Source organism: Xiphophorus hellerii, chromosome 2 (assembly GCF_003331165.1).
Source record: "Xiphophorus hellerii strain 12219 chromosome 2, Xiphophorus_hellerii-4.1, whole genome shotgun sequence".
In the NCBI taxonomy this organism is placed as follows: Eukaryota; Metazoa; Chordata; class Actinopteri; order Cyprinodontiformes; family Poeciliidae; genus Xiphophorus; species Xiphophorus hellerii.
Window position 1 is genome coordinate 25,528,648 of NC_045673.1, and position 20,326 is coordinate 25,548,973.

The window sequence follows — 20,326 nt, forward strand, 5'->3', positions numbered from 1 at the left end:
GACCATCAAGTGCTGCAGAAGCCCGTTAATCACCCAAATATTCAATCCAGGTGTGTAGCAGAAGGGAAACACCTAGAACAGGGCAGGGGGACGCGAGGACTGGAATTGAGAAACTCAGAATTGATCTGAGGGGCGCTCTTTTAATAGACTGTAAATTGCAAAAATAACTCGCTAGATGTTGAAAGTTCCAGTTCTTATGGATAAATGGGCAAATATATATTTACTCACAGGACATTTAAAGAACTGCGTACAATTGAAATAAGCAAAAAAAAAAAAAAATGCAGGCAGAGAGTTGAAACTTAAGTCATAAAGGAGTAAAGAAGCTTATAAGTGTGAAGTGGGAGTACATGGTTCAACATCCGTTAAAATCTTAAAAGTGTGCATTCAGAGGCCTTCACTCCAAAAACCGCTCATTAAAATCCAACCCAACTAACTGCCTTCTGAAATTGCCCAATTAGTAAAAAGTCCACCTGTGTATAATTTAAGCTCTATAACACAACATTCTCTTTGTAAAACATGGTGTTGGCATCATCATGCAGTGGGAATACATTTATACACACACAGATTGACTTGACAGCATTATAGTAAAGTCAAGTCAAGCTTATTTGCACAGCACATTTCATCAACATGGCAGCTCAAAGTGCTTTACACCTTAAAAACACAATATAGTATAGTATATAGTAACCAATTGTGAAACGAGCAATAAACATTGCATTTTCTCAAATGCTTCCATCAACACCATCAAGCAAATATACATCAAACATGTCTTTATTTAACATGTTTGTTAAATATAATAACGTAATTAGCATCACATTAAAAAGCAGATTAACCACAATGACTTCAGAATAACAACTTTTGAAGTTTCAATTATTTTCTTCTCTTTTATTTTATTTTTTTCCTAGTTCTGGCATGGGACAATTACAGCTCAGACAGGAGGCCATGAGGAGTAAGTATCCATTTTTTGCCGTCCATCAGTGATTTGTCATGTTATTAACTTTATAGCAGTGATGTAAGTAATGCGTTACTTACATTGACTGACGTCGGACCACTTTTTTCAGTAACGAGTAATCCAATGCGTTACCATTTCAAATCCAGTAGTCAGACTGCAGTTACTTATTGAAATCACTTTGTGTTACTATTTTCTTTTGTAATTTAATTTTATTTCCTCTACGCCACTTGCGGAGTGACCGTCGTTTCTATGCGACAGTTATCAGCAGCGACAGAAATGCAAAAACTAGAGGGAGAAGCGCATTTTGTTGCTGGAAAAACAGGAAGTATTTTGAGTTTCGCTCGCCAATTCCGTTTATTATAAGCAGCTTTGGGCTTGTTTTTGTCTTTCTAAAGTCGCTTGCAAATTTAATGAGTTGCGCTTTTTGGGCTTGGAAATCAGCAGACATAAACCCCAGAATTTGTCTGACATCCAGTTAGTTTTAGTCCATCATTACCCGGATCATCCGTCCCGCTGTGTCTTTGTTAATGTCAAGTTAATATATTTGCTGTGACTGACCCTCCAGAAACCTGCAAACATTGAGACTAATATGAACAGCGCAATAAACATGAAAACAGACACGGTTGAACATGTCCGTAAATTTGTGCGACTAAACATCATTATAATTCTGAGTTGTGGAGCCGCAGGAGGAGCGCTGTGTTCTGTGACACCAAACGCAGGGCCGTAACACAGAACCTGGAGGCTGGGGCAGGGGGGTGGTCTAAAATCCTTCTTAGAGTTTTCCAGACAATAGAAACACACAAAAACAAACACAAATTACTAAAGTTTATTTTGTACTGTAGTAACCATTAAACAATCTCCCCTTCAGTTCAACCGTATAAGTGGAGACACATCGTTGATGTTACTATTATAAAATAGCTTATAATTAAGTTTTGGCAAAGATCAATGTCATTTTCACAGCGTTGTTGTCAGCAGCTGCTGAAAGTAACTAAAAAAATTACTTTTAATGTAACTTAGTTACTTTCCAAATCAAGTAATCAGTAATCTAACTAAGTTACTTTTTAAAGGAGTAATCAGTAATCCGATTAAAGTTAGTTTTTCAAAGTAACTGTGCCATCACTGCTTAATAGTCATCAGATAGACTTCAGTCAGGAAAAATAATTTCTGAGCAAATCAAAACGCTTCAGTACAATTAACAGAGGCCCTCAGCTGCCTGGCGCTCAGTATGCCAGGCTGCTCTTCGCGGTCACTTAGTCCAATTAGTGAGTACATGCGATGGAGTCGTGGGGCCGAGAAGCAGCACAACATGCCTGTCCTTCTCTTGTCTGTCTCTCCCTCCCAGCATTAAGCCCTTCTCCCAGCAGAGTTATGCCATGCAGGCGTCAGGCCCGACCCCGATAACAGGTGGGTGCTCCTTCTCTCCTCTGCTGCGTTGAAAGACGCCCGTCATGTCACCAAGAAGCAGGACGACTCGGATCGCCATACACCGTTTGTGCAAAGCTCCGAAAAATGCCTCCAGTTTTTATGTCTTAACAAGTTCTGGCTGCGTCCCATTCAAGCAGCACATTTGCACACTCACTGTTTTGCAGGTTATGAAAGCACAGCAGGACTATCCATGTCTCCCGGCGCCCCCCCTTGGCAAGGCAGAAGTATTGCCAGCTCCAAGCTGCGGATGCTGGAGTTTTCCGCCTTCCTGGAGCAACCTCAGGACTCGGAGACTGTGAGTTCAGCTACCTTCATCAGTCTGTGGCCTTATGGAGAGTATCTCAGGCAAAAAGGGACTAAAATAAATTTTAAAACTGAGCTGAGTAATATATTAATGTAACTTTAGTGCTCAAATCTTAATTAAAATTGGACAGTTTTAATTAAGTTGGGTAGTTTTTAATATATGATGGTATGCAAAAACAAACTTTGTTTTGCTAGTGTGTCGTCTGTTTCTCTTTATCCCATTCTACAATTCTCACTCTAGAATTTTTTCTACTTAAAGTAAATTTTGAAAGAAATTTTGTCTCATTTTTTAAATAAAAATTAGACACATAGCGCTCTCCACTCTTAATGTAACCCCTGGTAAAATTGTGTAAAAAGCCTAAAAAGGACATGCGCCATCCTTGTGAAATGTTAAAAACATTAGAAGGGTTATGCAAAGAAGCCAATGAGTCTAGCATATGTATGGATAATAAATAAAAAGAAGTAAATATGAGTTGTTATTTTTCTGTGAAATTATGGTATCACAATTTGTGATGGTGCTTTAAGGAAGGAGGTGAAACAGGGGAACACACAGTAATTACTTCCTTTACCGAAGACACAATGCATTAGAGTCCCAAAAAATTGGTAATTTAGAACATGGCTGTTGTTCAGCGAACTGGGAATTCACCGCTTTGGGATTATTGACCTCTAATATGTTTCTTTTCTCTCCAGTTCAACAAGCACTTGTTTGTGCACATCGGACAGTCCAACCCGAGCTACAGCGAAGCCTATCTGGAGTCCGTGGACATCCGGCAGATCTATGACAAGTTCCCCGAAAAGAAAGGGGGCCTGAAAGAGCTGTTTGACAAAGGGCCACACAACGCTTTCTTTCTCGTCAAATTCTGGGTAAAGCCCTTTCTGATGTCTATTTTAACTGCTTCATTGGCATTAAGACCAAATCCGTCTAGACTTTAAATGCTGCGTCCTCAGTTGTGTTCCCCATCATGTAGAAGTTGAAAATTTCCTGCATCATCGTCTAATCCTCTCCAAGTCGTGGGGGTAAAGTGAGCATACTCTTGTTAATGTTTTGTAGCACCTGTTGGCTGTTAATGGCCTTGTGGTGTTAACTGTGTTGAGATAGCTTAAGCATTGGAGTTAAAGGCTCTTAAGTTCGATTTAGGGCCAGAAAGGATGGAAAGTCACCGCTCCTGTGACCTTATCGGTGGGTTATCTGCCATCAGAGCGAGCATTGCTGTGCAGAGAGCTTCTTCCATTACTGTATTTGTATATGTCTGTGATGTGTGTGTGTGTGTGTGTGTGTGTGTGTGTGTGTGTGTGCGTGCGCGTGTGTGTGTGTGACAGCAGCCTTGGCGAGAGTGGCAGGTCTGATCTTTCAGCAGGAGAAATGTGATCCCAGACACCTGTCTCTGCACTATTAGCCTGAATCCAATGCTCGTGACCCCCAACACTACCCCCAAGATCCTTATTTATAGATACTCCCCTTACACACACATGCACACGCCACCATGCACAGATGTCCATGCAACGCTCTTAAATCACGGTTAGAGACAGTGACACTTTGAAAGTGTTAAGAGAGTAAAGAATGATGACAATATGAGGGATACAGGGAGATGGCAGACAATCCAGCAAGACGGGGTGAACAATACTGATGTCCACTATAGGTGTTTACATCTACAGGACATTTCATTCACTATTTGTACTGGAAATAGTGAATAAATAATGAAAAATGAATTCTCATCTTAATCACTTTTCTATGCTGATCTGTACATACGTTTCAAGTCCTTTTCCAACTCAGTCCCAGACGATGATTCATGATCTGTTTTCTGTTCATATCCACCAGATTTTTATTTAAAATCTCCTCAAATGGTTTAAAACGCCCTGGACTGCAGCAAGTTTTCCAGAGACTTACACCATCGCACATCCTCCACTTTTCCTTAACATGGGGCTTGAGGTGCTTTTTTACGTATTCAATCGTTATTTATGTCGTATTTCACTGTCCGCAAATTGAAGAGATGGTTTGAGCTTGGCAGTGCAGTTGGAGAAATACTCTTAATTTGTCTTGTTTTCTGAACATAAAACCAAGGGTACCAATTTTAATGAATCAGGTTCTAAGTGTAAAACTATGATACACTGTTCAGCTTGACTAATACATGTTTTTTTCTGAAACTATGTACAACCTGCATATTAAAATATTTGTTTAGGCCACAGCATCAATGGGTGTCCCTGAAGTGTAAAATATTTTTTAAGGACAAAAGAAGGGTGGTGTGTGTGTGTGCGGGTGTGCGTGTTGGTGCGCGTGGGGGTGTGTGTGTGTGTGTGCAGCGTCACAGATTAATAAGACTCATGAGTGTCTTGCTCGTCGATCCCCGTTTCTAAAAAAACATTTACTCAAATGCACAAGTTGCTTTTTAAGGTAGTCAGAAATATGTGGAAATAAATATAGGTGGGCGAAACCCATAAATGCACTGATCAAAATTTGTGACCAATTTTCAATCTCTGCTTTTGAGGAAAACAGTCCCTGCGTGTTTTCTTCAGAAAAGGTTAAACCGTTCTGTTACCTGCTTTTAATTTTATTTTAAATAGCTTTCCTGTGCTTCCATTTTTAAACACCTGACTGATCCTGAAAGTAGGTAACTTTCTTCCTCCTTCAGAAATAGTTTCCGAACTAGAGTGTTGTTGTTTTCAGCACAACCAGGTGCAACTTAACAGTGTGTGTTATTACTAATCACATAATAAATTTGATTTTTAAATTTTCTGAATCACCAGTCAAGCAGAAAATTGGCTAATTTTGATCGCTAGCATAGATCGGAGCATCTCCTTAGAAAAAACTAATTCTCTGTTTTTATGCTAATAGTTGGAGGTCCTGACAGATTAGAGGTAGAGACAACAATGTAGTTTCTCTATGAATTATACAGTTGAGGCTTGCATGTTTTAAATTTGAGGTCCATTACTAGCTGAAAAAAAACACATGGACCTGCTAGTCGATCGCTGACGTTCAGGGCGTAAGTCACTTTGACCGGCGGAGGCTCTGCGTTCAGGAAAGAGGCAAGGCAACACAATGTGGTCGAGGTAGATTCATTTGGAGCTGCAGGTCACAGTTACACCGACACCCATTTTTTTCAGTGAGACAAAGAAGCTGGCTTTTAAACCTTGGGCAATTCCAACACTCATACCAGGTAAAGGGGTGACAAAACAAGAAATGGTACCAATAAATATTTACATGCATGCAAATTATTAGAACTAAACTAATCTAAGGTCAATTAAAGATTAAATTTAACTTAATATAACTCTTCAGAGCAATACCCCACTTAATTGAAAATGGTATGCTCTAAGAGCTTTTTAACAGCACCTGGAGCACTTGTCTCCCTTTGCTGCTCCACCCTGTTGAGCAGACACACCCGAAAGGTAAGACTCAAACAATTAACCTCAAATTGAAACAAACTGACATTTCCCCACATTCCCCCTGGCCAGGAAGGATGGCCAGTCCCTCTGACTGAAAGAATGTTTAAATAAATGTCAATGTAACTGAAATAAAGAACTGAAACAAAAAGCATTTGTTCTGTAAATAAATATAATATCAATAATCATTTATTAGGGATGGAGCCCCTGGCCTCCATCACAGCGCAGGACACCGAAAAGGTCGAGTTCAAAGTGCCGCCTCGCTTCTCACTCCAGCAGATAGGAGTGTATTTGTGGCATTACCCTTCTTGCATGCTTGACATCCACATTATTTATTGTAAAGAGATAAAAGACATTGGTGAGTGGCACTGTGTTTGGATCGGCCCTCTCCATTCCTTGGAAAGAGCAGCTGGTGGACCCATGGCATTTGATTTGGGGGTTACGGGAGGAAGGGGGATGACTAACCATGCCATATATCATAACGAAAAGCAGAGCAAGACAGCAATAAAGAAGAGATACAAATAGGGATGCAGACAGCGCGAACAAGAGTTGGGGATCGCAGCAAAAATTCTGGGTGGCGTGTAACCAGCGAGACATCCGTCCATGAAATATTACTCTCTCGGTTCGTGTCAGAGCCTGGTGGAGTCGATGGCTGCGACATCTGCAGCTCGGCGCGAGATGAAAAGAGGCGCGCAACACTTTGTGCCCTTGGTTTGCTCGGCTCGTCGTTTCCCAAGGTGATCGCCCGGTCCTCAAGGCATCCATGACAAAAACACACAAATACAACTAAGCAGCTGTGGGGGAAAGAAAAGCAAGATTTCTTACTGAAATCCTTGACACACCCCAAAAATGTGATTAAAAAAAAAAACATTATAAAAAATGTGAAAATCTTTTTCATTATGCCGCTGCCAGGAGGCAGGTCATGACTGTGGGGTTGTGAGGGTGGGGGCGTGCTGAGGCGCAGGTTGGCATGGGGACAGTGACAGGCGACTGACCCACCTCCAAAGCTATGGTATTCTAGATTGAATTTCCTGCAGACCCTCCTGTCGGCCACCGGCTGCCCAGCTCCTCTCTCCTTCAGCGCCCGTGGCCCTGTCCTAACGGATTGTCTCACGCCTTTGAAGTGCAGGGGGAATCTGATTTGAACCGGCTCGGCTAAATTGTTACACAGCCAGCCAGCCCACCGTGATCTAATCAGCCAATTGCACGCTGATGATTGTAATCGGATGAATTCCCTCGCTGGCTGTTAGGGAAGCAGAGGACGGCGGTTTGGGGAGGGCCACTGGGCCCTAGGGATGAAGACAAATAGAGAAATTACATGAGCTAGGGATGAAGACAAACGGGGTGATGAAGAGATGAGGGGAGGCTGAGCGGTGTCTCAATGGCCCATTAGAGGACAAGAGCCCGTCAGGGGGAAAAGGTAAAACAGGCCGGCTGTCTGACAGAGGAGATGGCACCTCAGTCTGATCTGTAATCTGATTATACTTGCCTCAATTCAAAGCTGCACCACTGGGCCAATCTGCTTCAACTCGAGCAGCAAGGAACATGACCATCGTCTTCCTTTGAGCTCAACTCAAGGGAACATTTTGTCCAAGAAGATCATGAATTGTAAACACGAAAGGAGGAATACAGTATATATATTTACTAAAAGACAACTCGGCAAGTAGAGTTACTTTTACATCCGATGCTACAGGTTGGCTCTTATTCTAAGCAAGAAATTGGTCTAGTCAAAGCACACATTATCATTTAGATTATCTATCTAGCCTCACATCTTTTCTAACAGTCCTAACATGGGAAAAAAAACAGCTAAGTTTACCATAAAGTAGGGATGGACCAAATAATTTGAGCTGATATCGATATTTAGTATTGATATTGCTGCGGCTAATAACCAATGTTTACAGATATTATATATATTAAATATATTTCATTTCCATCTCGACACCTTGAAAGAAACAACCACAATGCTGACTTCACTACTCTTTCTCTGCTCCAGTTTAGATCCCAATCAAGACTTTGACTTGATTTGAATCATTTTCCTTTCTCTTCACAGCAACGTTGTATCGGCTGATCACATAAAATCCCCCAAAAATACATTTAAATTTCCGATTTTATTTTGACAAAATGTAGACAAACTACAAGGCACTACATGACTTTTTTTTTTTTTTAGCTTGTTGTGGATTTTGAGGCCATATTTTTGCTGTAAAGGCTCGGCCAGTTCGTCTGGCATGGGTACAGCTTTTCTATTTCCTTAATTACTCTTCACTGCAGATGATGGGTGTGCACATCAGTGATTAAAAACTTTGAAAATTAGCTAAAAGATCAGTGCAATAAAGATTCTAAGATGAACAAAAGCAAAACTATGACTTGTTGCCACTTCTGCAGTATTTACAGTAAATTGAAATATAATTTTAGATGGACAAATTTGAGCTTTTGGCAGGGTAGATGCACTACATAGTAGGCTGTGAATTCATTTAGTGCAGTGTGTTTTTGTGTGTCTTCCCTCAAGGCGGACCTCAGTGTAAACCTGCAGGATGACAGCAGCTTCTTCTACGGCGTGTCCAGCCAGTACGAAAGCTCTGAGAACATGAATATCACCTCGTCCACCAAGGTCTGCTCTTTTGGGAAGCAGGTGGTGGAGAAAGTGGAGGTAAGACAGCGGAAAAAGTATCAAGAATCTCTCTTTCATTCGCAACATCAAAGGGACATGACCGCGCCGTAACCCCCTGTCCTCTCCCTGAGTGAATAACCGCTGCTGGTTCAGATGGATTCCAGTCAGGTTACCTCTGATCTGTGGTCTGGAAACTGACTCATAAAATCTCCCCAGTCTGACTAAGTTCTATATTTCCAGTTAGCCAAACGGAGTTGCCGCTCCGCCCCCATGCAGTGCTGATGGATTGTACAATATTAACACACACACACACACCCACACACACACATACTCCAGATTTTCTGGTTGAGACATCTGCCTCAGCAGGCCACACGTGGTTATATTTAATGGTGTCATTATTTGATTACAGTTGTCACGAGAAATGTGTTTAATGTCAAATCTGGCATGCCATATGCTGCATTAGATATATTGCATTACTCACATTACAGCTCATCCCATAGATCCACTGTATCCATTTAAGTGCCAGTGGAGCATATATCCTTGTGGTTTATATATTTTTTCTTTCATGGGTGGGGACATTTTTAACCCTTTCCTGGGTTTTTAGCTTCTCTTAAAGATGGAATCGAATTTCACATTTCCTTGTTTATTTTCACAGACGGAGTACGCTCGCTTTGAGAACGGACGATACGTGTTTCGGATCCACCGATCCCCGCTGTGTGAATACATGATCAATTTCATCCACAAGCTCAAACACCTGCCTGAGAAATACATGATGAACAGCGTACTGGAAAACTTCACTATCCTACAGGTACATACAGGAATGTGTGGTGGATTCTGATATATGGGGGGGGAAAAAATAAATTTAAATGCGTTTTGGCCTTTCATCCACACAAACACAATTATTTGTGACAATTCGAACCGGAGTGGAGATATGAGAAAACTCTGGATGTGTGTTTGGGTGTGTAAGTGGAAAAATGGAGATTTGGCGTCCAGCGCATTACAGTCTGTGACAAATACTGTGCCAAGTATATCCACATTTGCTTTCACACAATTCTCAATCGACATCATCTAGTGTTTTATTAACTTTATATTCTAATATGCTATCTAAAAGTAGCTCAACCTTTCTTTCTGTCTACACAAATAAACCTCCTGGGGCTATGTCTAATTCCTAACAGGAAGTCATGGTTGTTTTGATGCATTTTTATTGGCTGACATAGCGTTAATCTACACTGCCCCCTATGGGTCTGGCATGTTTAACACAACACACGGGGTGGATTTGTGCGTTCATCTGGAGGAAAACTTTTCTGAAACCGATCCCATGTGTACAAAATAATTTTTTTTAACTATGTGGCGGAAATATTTGTTTTTAAAAAGACCCGGCGTGTCTCCATGCACGTTATCAACATACAATTGCATATTTTAAAAAGAATACTGCTTATCATTTTCTCCAACTTTATTGCGTTGCTTTTTGTGTTTATTTCTTCTTTTTTTTTACGAGACCCACAACAAAGAGTGTTATCATTGTTTCTGATCCCCAAAAGCATATAAAAAGTATTCACACCCAAACGCAAACTTCTATATATTTCAATTGGATTTTATTTGAAAAAGCGTGGCATGCATTTGCATTTCCCCTCGTTTGCTGATCATCTCATTCACACTGCAGTCAGCTTGACTCTCCTGAATGAGCCGCTGTGCTCCTCAGACAGCAGACACTGAGGGGAAAGTGCGCCCAGTGGAGTGTGTCACCGCGACAAGAGTTATTATCAGCAACAACGTTCAAAGAATTTTGTGTTCCTTCTGTTGACGACCGCATTCCTGACAAACGAGCCTGCGGACAATAGCCACATTGAGCCCACGCCGACAAACACAAGGCAGCATTGAGACATTATATGTCTCAATGGGCTGATTTAGTTCAGTTTAACCAACAGCTCACAATCCCATAAAGACAGCAGATACATGCAGCACAATGCATAGCGCCTCTTGTGACAAGTGCTGCATTCACAAGTCAACGGGAAACAATGAGTGGCTGAAGCTGTGCTCTTGTGTTGTGCTTTGTAGCGTTGCCATGGCATTGTCATGGTTCTCCGAAATGCTATAGGTAAATATTAGCATCATATATATAAACACAAGATTTCTGTGCCGTATTAAAAAAGTCAGGAAAGTGTAAAACTTAATTTTAATAGCTTTTTAGTTGAAACCAACCAGAATTCTGTGATCAATTTCTGTTCCATTTTTATAGGGTGAGTCTGACTTTTCAGGAAGAACTACTGTTTGACATAAGAAAGCATAAGACTAGGACAGTTTTTAAATCTTCCTGCGCTGTGTGGCCATTACCTGTTTATGTGTCAAGAACAAGTAACGTGTGAGAAAGCAATCACACAAGACAAAATGAATACAGAGCTCTCATTTTAAACTGTTTACCACTTCATATTAGTCATATGTGCAGTTAGTGCTGTTAGCATTACTGAAACAGTCCATATTTTTTGGAGAATGTATATTCTCCCTTAACTGTGATTTCCAAAAGGCTGACAATATTTCTTAATCTTGCACGTTTGATAATAGTGCTAAAAGATTTGAAGAATAAAACAGCTTTTCTTTACTCCATTCAGCCTTCCTGTTATCTCCTCAGAGTCTTGCTCTCTCACAGCCTTAATGAACAGCAGCTCAATATGTGCATCATTTAAAAATGCTTACTTTTGACTAGTTTTATCTCTTCGCCAACAAGTGCTGCTAAACACAAGACCTGACAAAGCTTAGTATGGTGCATTCAATGATTGGGGAAAAAAGTGGATTGTTGAGCCAGAAGACAGTTGGCTGGTCGCTTTTCGTATTTCAGTAAAAGATAGAAATCTAAATTGATGAAAAAAAACAAACATTTATATATATTTTTTTACCATTGATTAATAGGTAGATTGTGATCCAGCAAATCAAATAAAAGAAAACAAATTGCAACATCAAGGCATATGTGTAATATGCCCTAATGTTACAAAACGTTATTTGGTAAATTCATTAATCAGTGTGATCTTTGAGTAGCTGATAAAGAACTCATTGAACCCAAAACAAATTCATTCAAAAAGAAAACCAGGTCAATTTCCACTGCTTTTTATCCTGGAGATCTTCTTATATCAGGATTGTAAACTCAACCTGTGGAGCCTGAAAGGGTCTGGTGAAGATTTGCTAAACTAAGCACTGAAACTCTATTATTTTATTAACAATACAATTGATATAATTGATCACAAACTGCATATTAAAGAATCTGTGGTTAGTATAGGATAATACAGTCCTGACCTTTCAAGTACAAATTTTAAGGTCATCATAACCATCATCTTATTTAGTAATTTGTGGTAAATATTTTGCTCTCTAATGTTCTGAGTTTTATAAAAACTGCTGGAAAAGTTTGGAATTTTTATGAAATTTTTGTTGAATCTTTTTGAATTCTTCATTGTAAACTTTGTAAAAGTACACGATTTGTACTGTATGTTCACATTGCTACCCCTCTGAATAACAGAGGAAGAATAAATTCCCACTTAATAGCGTATAACTTTTAACATCTAAAGGTAATTCACAAGCAGAAATAAAGGAATGTCAGTGTAATGTCATGGATGGATGGGGATGCAGAATTTCCCAACTATGTGAGATAAATCCATAAATATCTGGACCTGTGTGTGTGTGTGTGTGTGTGTTTTTTTTCAGGTGGTGACAAACACGGATACTGTTGAGACCCTGCTGTGCATAGCTTACGTCTTTGAAGTGTCCACCAGCGAGCATGGCGCGCAGCATCATATTTACAGGCTAGTCAAAGACTGACAAGAGTCGCACTGTTGGAACTTGCCAGCTCTTAGACCCTTTTGTAGCGAGAGTTAAGCAACAACAACACGTAAGAAAAAACAAAAAACAAAACAAAAGACTGCAGATGCCACAGAGCTTAAAGCTGGAATCTGACAAGTTGGTTGGGAACTCGGAGAAACACTGGCTGCGTCAGCGTGCGCAGGAACACTACTACTGCTGAAGAAGATGAACTGCGGAAGCCGAAAGGCTCTGAAAAAGTGAGAAGGAGGACCATCCTACACTGTGGTCTCGATACCAAAGGAGCCAAACACGGCCAACAGAAGCTGCATGAGAGAGTTGACGTTGGTGGTGTTCTTCATCGTGTTTAACTAGAGCTTGTTTTAAATGTAGATTCTTGTACCGACATGCATGTGGAGGGGGTGTCGAGTTGGACTGCCTCAGAGTGCCATCTAGTGACTTGAATTCATGTTGGAAAAAAGAAAAAGAAGATTCAAGATCCCTCTTTTTGCACATCCACAGATCATAACAGATGGTGCCAATATTTTACAGCATTTCAGCGATCATGTACAGAATCACATTCATCTCTTCTTAACAAAGTTAGAATAAACTGAAAAGTGTTGTTTGGCGTCGATTGTCGAATGCGTCTCGTATTGTCTTCTTGTCCTTGATTGGCAACAGTCTGACTCCGACTGAAGGCACATTGTAACACTGCTAACCTGAACTTAATGGGATCTGTAAGCTGAAGTTGTCTGCATATGTAAGTTGGCCTGTGTCAGATTGAAAAACACGTGTTTCACACACAACTCCTTCTGTTGCTGGGTTTTGGTAAAGTGTGGTATGAATCTAATGACATATATAATTAAAGGCAGGATTTCTCCTGGTGAAACTACAATTTAATGAGTACATTTGTGAAAGTCTTCATGTACAGTGCTTTACAAAAGTATCCATACCCTTTGAATTTTTGTTGTCATGTTACAACCACAAACTACAAAAGTGTATTTTGCTGAGATTTTCTTAGGAAGACTAATACTAAGTAGGGCATAATTGCGAAGTGGAAGAAATAAGATATATTCAGATCTACCAAATCATCTCCATCCACTTAGGTTGCAAAGAGCAACAGTCAAGAAGACAACAGTAATTCTTGGGTATCTCTGGAGATCCACTGCTCAGGTGGAAGAATATGTCACAATTGGTTTGTCCTTCAAAACTCTGGCCTTCATCAAAGAGTGGCAATAAGAAAGACATTAGATGTACTGCCTAAGAAAGTAGAAGGTGCTCTGGTCTGATAAGACTGGAATGTTTTTAACTACATGCAAAATACTTTGGCTGAACATAGGGTCTTGTGCAGTTCTCAGATCAGAAATGTAATTCTCAACTTATTCAATTATCAAATCAGTGTGTCTCTTGTCCACATCAAAGAAGCAGTTTCTCATTTCTTTGAACAAGTTGCAAATGCTTTAGAGCATCCATGCAAGTGATTATGTCCAGTTCTCTGCTGTTTCACACATTTTCAATTGCTAATGTCATGTTGATCAAAATGTATTGTAGGGGCCTCTGTTCAATACTCTGAAGCTCCACGACGTACGTTAATCGTGTCAGTCTTAACATGCAAAATGCTTGAACAACTTGTCATAATATGTCAAGGATCTTTCTAAATCTGTCCTTAATTGGGAAGTTGTTCCCTGGTGAATCCAGAGTTTCTCAGAGTAAATATCTGAAGCATTAGATCAACCAATGACCAAACAGTTTTCTGACATAGCTCAAAATTACATCACATGAACTGGCAAATATATAGCCAGACCACAACACAATGCTACATTTTTGCCAATGGAAGGACAAGAATTTGGATGAGGTCAACAGTGAGAGAGAAGAGGAAGAGGAAGAGGAGTGAGGCTGAGGACTTTTTCTAGTTTTCATCACTCTAACATCATCAGGTAATGGTTTGCAATCCACAACAAGACAGTGACCAAGTTCTTCTGACGCTTCTCTATATTTTTAACCACATTCAGGAATTTTTCTCAGCATGGAGATGGAAAGAATATGATTGCTTGCCACATACAAGCTGCTATGGATGCAGTGTGTGATGGCAGAGGCTGGAAAAAGCACTAATAGATTCTTTCCTTGCTACACTGCAAGAGAAGAGAAGATATTCTTCGCGATGGGGGTGAGAATTTGTGGCCCAAAAGCCAATAATGCCATGACAGGTATAGGAAGATGTCACTGTAATGTCTACAAACCTGCACAATTTTCCTTAAGGATATTGTCCTATGTTCTCATTTCTACTTTTTTTTCCTTAAGCTCTGCAGTCTTGTATTTTCCTTTGCAATGACATGGTTCAGTGAGCAAATTACAGTACAAACAAAAAAATCTTAATCTTGACATACATAATCGCCAACAATTACAACTTACAATAATTGTCACAATGACAAAGATATTTACTTTTGAGAGATGAATCAAATATTTTGAGAGAGAGAGAGAATGACTTTTGCAGATAATCCAAGCTGTTTTGCTTTCTGTATAACTTGATGAATTTACTTTAGATAAAGGTTTCCCTTCCAGCAGGACAATGACCTTACACACACACAGAGCCACAGTAAAAGTGTTTAGATAAAAGTACATTTATGTATTTGAATTGTTCAGTCAAAGAAACGTTTCATCAAAGTGACTAGCGTAAGCTGGAGCTATTTTGCATGAAGGAATGGGTAATAATCTCAGACAAAAGAGTGAGTCCACAAAATTGACTCAGTGGGGCTGAATAAAGATAGAGAGAATGATTTGGTACAAGACAAAATGTGGTATTGTAATAATTTCTTATTCCTTACACAAAAAGGCAAGAGACAACCCAAAATTTACCCTAAGAAGAGCCATTTAATCAATTAATAATTAATTCTACTTCACAAAATCCAGAAAAGGGGATGCATCACAAATAACCTTCTGAAGTAGGAAACTGTCTCCATCTGGTGGCGTAAATATGTCATTACACTTTAATCGACGAAATTCAGTGTCTTGAGAAAAAAATTTTTTTTTTTTTTTGTTTGCACATATTTTCTACCCAGAACTCATCAAGTGGCATAGTTATAGTTTCACTATTGCAACTGTTGTGTTGTAATCGAAAGTCACGGGATCAGTTCTTAGTGTTTCAACGCATCTTGACCGTTGTTGTACTGCACAGGCCGGTCACAATAACAATTATTGCTGGACAATAAATTGTTCGCGAAAAGCGATAATATTGTTGCTTTTGAACTATTTTCAAGTTTTTATATTGTTATTGGCATAGCAATGCAGGTTCGTCCTGCCAAGCATAAAAAATAACCCCTTTAATTTTGTAAAGACCAATTAGCAGTAGAACTGGAAGATATTTAAAATTTTCAAAGATAAAACAACAACAACCAACAAGAAAAAACATACAAACATGAACGCAGCTCTGTTCGGGCTGGGCTGGGTCTCCTCCTTCTCCGGGACTCACCTGGAGACGAACTCCCACCTGTTAAAAGCAGACCGCTGCATGCGCCACGCCTCTCCTGCGTATGTGAGCCCCTTCGTCCAGACCGGGGTTGAAACATGCTTTGACGGACACTATGCGCGATGAATGCCACATGGGGTCTCCTGGCGGTTTTGAGTCTGGTGTGCCACACTGAGTCGATGTGCTCGCCGACCTCCTACTACAAGAACTGCTGGATCCGTCGGTTCCCGGGGATCTTCATCGACATCGAGGAGTCTCAGAGAAGAGGAGCGCAGCTGCTGAGGTCCTACCCGGAGGAGACGGCGCTGAAATGCAGCCGCAGCTGCTGCCTCACCAGAAACTGTGAGTTGCGTTTCTGTAGTTGTCCTTTTTTTGGGGTTTGCTGGCGACTTCACTTATGTTGATCTGTTTTTCCCCCCCTCTAATTACAGTTTCTTGCAATCTGGCCATATTTCACTTTGATACCGTACAAGAGAACGTGAACTGCGTCCACATGCACTGTCCGACTCTCGAGAGTTGCATTCTGAGTCGCAGGGAGAACGTTGTCCTCTACAACGTCACGAAGGGTAAGGAGAGACACTGGGAGGAAGTTTTTTCTTAACGGAAACTTTTTTTTTTTTCATTTAACGTAAAACAACAACAACAACAAAATATTGGTAGTGTCAGCACATCCAGGTCGTAACTATAGCATTTGCATTCATCTCCCCTTGAGTCCACGACACACCCGGAGACTAAGGGTGTATTCAGACCGGATAGACTCGGTTCGATTGGGGACTAAAATTGCAACATTTGTTACATTTTCAGAACTGTAGTTCGCATTCACACTGCACTGTCAAAACGACTATAACTAACTGAAAAACCTGTTCCCCCCGCCGCCTGTGGGGGCGCTGCACCAAGAGCCACTGAAGAAATCGACACAAAACCTCTGAAGAAGACCAGCGCCACTTTCTTCTTCATAAAAAGTAAACAAAAACGGAGCGGATTTCTTCATTGATAGCCATTACTGGTTTGCCTGTTAGCCGCTAACGCTAGCGACGCTCCTGTAGGCGCCATTACTACGCGGTGAGTCGGTCCACCAAACCAGGCTGTTCCTACGCGGGATGAGCAGGAATCACAAATCACATTTCTTACCCGATTTCCATAAACATGACTTAAATTAAAGCCGAGAAAATTGCTGATGTTTGTAAGTATTCCCCCTTGATATAAATCTATAAACAGTTTGGTTTCTATCAAGATGCAAGAGGGTTGGGTTGCTTCTGTGCAGTTTTATTTCCAATTTCAGGTCCATTGCATACAATCCCATTAAAATAAATTGAACTTTGAGGTTGTAAGGGATTGACAACCTTCCCAATGCCCCTAACAGATTACTTATGGCATATGTTAGCAGATATTTTTATTCAGTTTTAGGTCCTTACTAAAAAGTAATGAAGAGAGAGTCTGTGGGTCGTAGGGTGTAAGCTATAAAATACATCTCTTCCTGTTCCAGGTGTGGATCCTGATCTGTTAGTGTTTGGGAAACACTTTACCTCCAACGTCCGCGTGCTACCCCACCACTACAGCAGAGTGAACGCCTCAGATCCGCTGCCCTCAGACAAGCGAAACTTCATCCATCCGCCTCCTCATCCCGTGCGGCCTCTCACCGCCGCACCCTCTGTGAAGCCATCCATTCCACCGACTGAAGCGGACACCACCACAGCGCAGCAGAGCACCCGTCAACTCACAACCGATTCCACAACTAAATCAGCCTTCACCGGACAAACCTCCCCATCCTCCGACAATCATGTCCAAACAACAATCCTGACGACCGCTGCAACATCTGCTGAGTCGAGCATCACCACATCAAACTCAATTACCTCTCCAACCTCCGTTGACCTGGAGACGCCTCCGGGGTTATCTACAACAACTGCAAAACCCTTCACATCCATCCCAGCCACCCCCGTTCATAAGGTGACCAGCAGCGCTTCAGCGACCACAATTCTCCCGAGTGAGACAGAGCGCAGCAGCAACAGCAGCATAGACGTCACCGCTGGGGGGAACTACACCGCAGGCGGCGATGAAGGTCAGGAAGTCGGTGAGGACGACACTGTGGAAGAGCTGGGGTCTGGGTGGCATGTGGCTGCGCACACTCTACTGGTTGCTGTGGCCATTTGCGTCACACTGCTGCTGAGCTGCTGCTGCTCTGTGCTGCTGGTGGTGAGCTGGAGGGGCCAGAGGAAGAGGATGGGCCGCTATCGCACATCGTGGAGAGGGAAGCGAGCTTCCATGCGTCTGATTAAGTATGTGCTGGTGAAAGAGAACTCCTGAAACACAGAACTGCTACTTCCTGTTATTGTTTTGTAGGAAGAAATGAGGTGATGCTAAACCGCAGTAGGCATGGGCCTCCTAATAGTATCAAAGTATTCCAGACTTCTTAGAAGTTACCAAACTGCTACAATTTAACAAGATGTGAACGTTTTCTTTGGCTGCGTGGAGTAACATATTATCACACTGAATCAACATTTTGTGAACTGCTGGTCAGCTAGCTGAAAACCGCATACCATATTTGATCCTTTTGCTTACAAGAAAGACAAATGTTCTTGTTTGGAAAATTTTTCAAACGAAAAGAGGCAGCACCTCTTATTAACCAGCTGAAATCGGCTTGTTGCACCTGCGTAACTTTAGTTAGAGCAGCAATAATAGTCAGCATTCTAAAACCACAAAGTCTAAAGCTTCAAGATCTAAATATTAAGAACTTGAGGCACATGCCTGTTACTTAGGATAAATTGCATCTCAGCTAATGACTTGGAAGCATTTCGGCATGTAGACTCATCAAAGATGACTTGCCGAAATTCAAACGGAGCGTCACAATGGATCGGAAGAAGGGATTTAGGCGACTTTGACTGTGGCCTGGTTGTTGGTGCATAGCAGACTAGACTGAGTATTTCAGAGGCAACAATTCACACAGGTTCATCAAAATGAAACAATATCAGAATGGAAAAATGGACAATATCTGAACAAGATATCTGTAGGTTTCAGTGCATCAAACTGACAACCTTTTTAAAGATATTTTGAATGCTAGCTTGAATAAATTTTAAGAAAGAAAAAAAAACTATTAATATTGGAGAAGACTTGTATATTCTGCTGGCTCTTATGAGCTTGCAACAGAATTGAGCGAGTGACTAAAATTAACGTCGTCTACGCCATGACTGACACTTGATAAACGCTGAGAAAAGCCAGCCAGCTAGCTGGGCCATAGCAGCTAACTGCATTTGCCTGACATAAAATTTACGCAAGAGTAAAAAATAAAAAAAATCTACATACAAGATTGAATAGTCCAGCCACAAGACAGTGTGGAGAAATAAAGGCATAACATTTTGTCCATTTCCATCTGGTCTCGGCTCCCACACAGAGCTCAGCCCCTCCCTCCCGTTTCAAACTCTTTTAATTAACTAAAATTTAAAGATCTAAATATGAATGTTTGCTACCTTTAACAAAAAAGCTTAAGTCTATGAAAGCAGTGTAGCAGTTTCGCTAATGAGGCAGCTTATCATGATTCAAAGTAATGAAACAACAAACTGCAGTTTTGATTTTTATTGTTATTTTTGTTTCACTCTATTTAGCAGTGAAAGTAAATAAAACGTGTTGCATGTCTTTTGCTGTAAGTATTTACTTACTGGAGGGTTTTATGTTTGTGCTACAGCTAACAGCTAGCTCCTCACTTCAGCGACTCTAACGGAACCGGTACCGTTCAGCTGCTGTTGCTCCTCCCACACTTTGGACTGAACCATTGTTCTAACAATGGTAGGGGGGGAGGGGACCTAAAAATTAGTTATTAATTTTTTTCTGAGATAAATGGCAGATTTATTTCATTTTTTTTTGTTTCTTTTGCCTTTTCATATTGCTATTATTTAAAAACAAATGTTTCTTCAATGATTTTTTTTGGGGGGCAGGACAATTCTAGACTTTTCCAAGATTGGGGCTCCCCTCCCCCCCGACCCACCCGGGATTTACGCCTATGATACCGGAAGGATTTCTTAGATGCAAGGCAGTTCTGAAAGCGAAATGAGGTCCAACCTGGTACTCCAAAGTTGCAGGTGAGCCACTGTAAATAATGTTACTGTCCATCATTTAGAGGCAGTAGGAATAACTGTTGCCTTCTGTTTCCAAAAAGTGATTAATGATGTTTTAAATATTTGTGTAAGTTCTTTAGAACTGTGGCATTTTTACCAAAGGCAACAATACCGTGAGAACTACATGGCTACACATAAATTTGTACACTTTGTGTTAAATCAGCTCTAGTTTTCAAGGAGATGTTTGATGTAAAATGGATCAGGTTGTTATTTATTCTATTGTAGACATACAGGAACAACATGTGAAGATTTTTAAATAGAAAAGAGGCTGGATAGCGCTGTCTTTCTGGTTTTATAGTTGA

At 40.8% G+C, this 20,326-nt stretch overlaps 2 protein-coding genes across 3 annotated transcripts in view; both read left to right on the forward strand.

The window, feature by feature from the left end:
* Positions 1-13,344, forward strand: part of tead4 (TEA domain transcription factor 4) — a 40,193-nt gene extending 26,849 nt beyond the window's left edge. For both annotated transcript variants that reach the window (XM_032548675.1, XM_032548666.1), the window contains exons 6-12: positions 903-946; positions 2,292-2,353; positions 2,539-2,669; positions 3,368-3,541; positions 8,562-8,702; positions 9,319-9,471; positions 12,357-13,344. In XM_032548675.1, coding sequence (XP_032404566.1) covers positions 903-946; positions 2,292-2,353; positions 2,539-2,669; positions 3,368-3,541; positions 8,562-8,702; positions 9,319-9,471; positions 12,357-12,470 — 819 coding nt within the window. In that variant the 3' untranslated portion in view covers positions 12,471-13,344. The remainder of the gene's footprint in view (positions 1-902; positions 947-2,291; positions 2,354-2,538; positions 2,670-3,367; positions 3,542-8,561; positions 8,703-9,318; positions 9,472-12,356) is intronic.
* Positions 13,345-15,944: 2,600 nt separating this feature from the next.
* Positions 15,945-19,212, forward strand: mansc4 (MANSC domain containing 4). The gene is made up of 3 exons (XM_032579439.1): positions 15,945-16,257; positions 16,347-16,481; positions 17,402-19,212. The coding sequence occupies exons 1-3, from the start codon at positions 16,038-16,040 to the stop codon at positions 18,217-18,219; spliced, it is 1,173 nt and encodes a 390-aa protein (XP_032435330.1). The 5' UTR covers positions 15,945-16,037; the 3' UTR covers positions 18,220-19,212.
* The last annotated feature ends 1,114 nt before the right edge of the window (positions 19,213-20,326 follow it).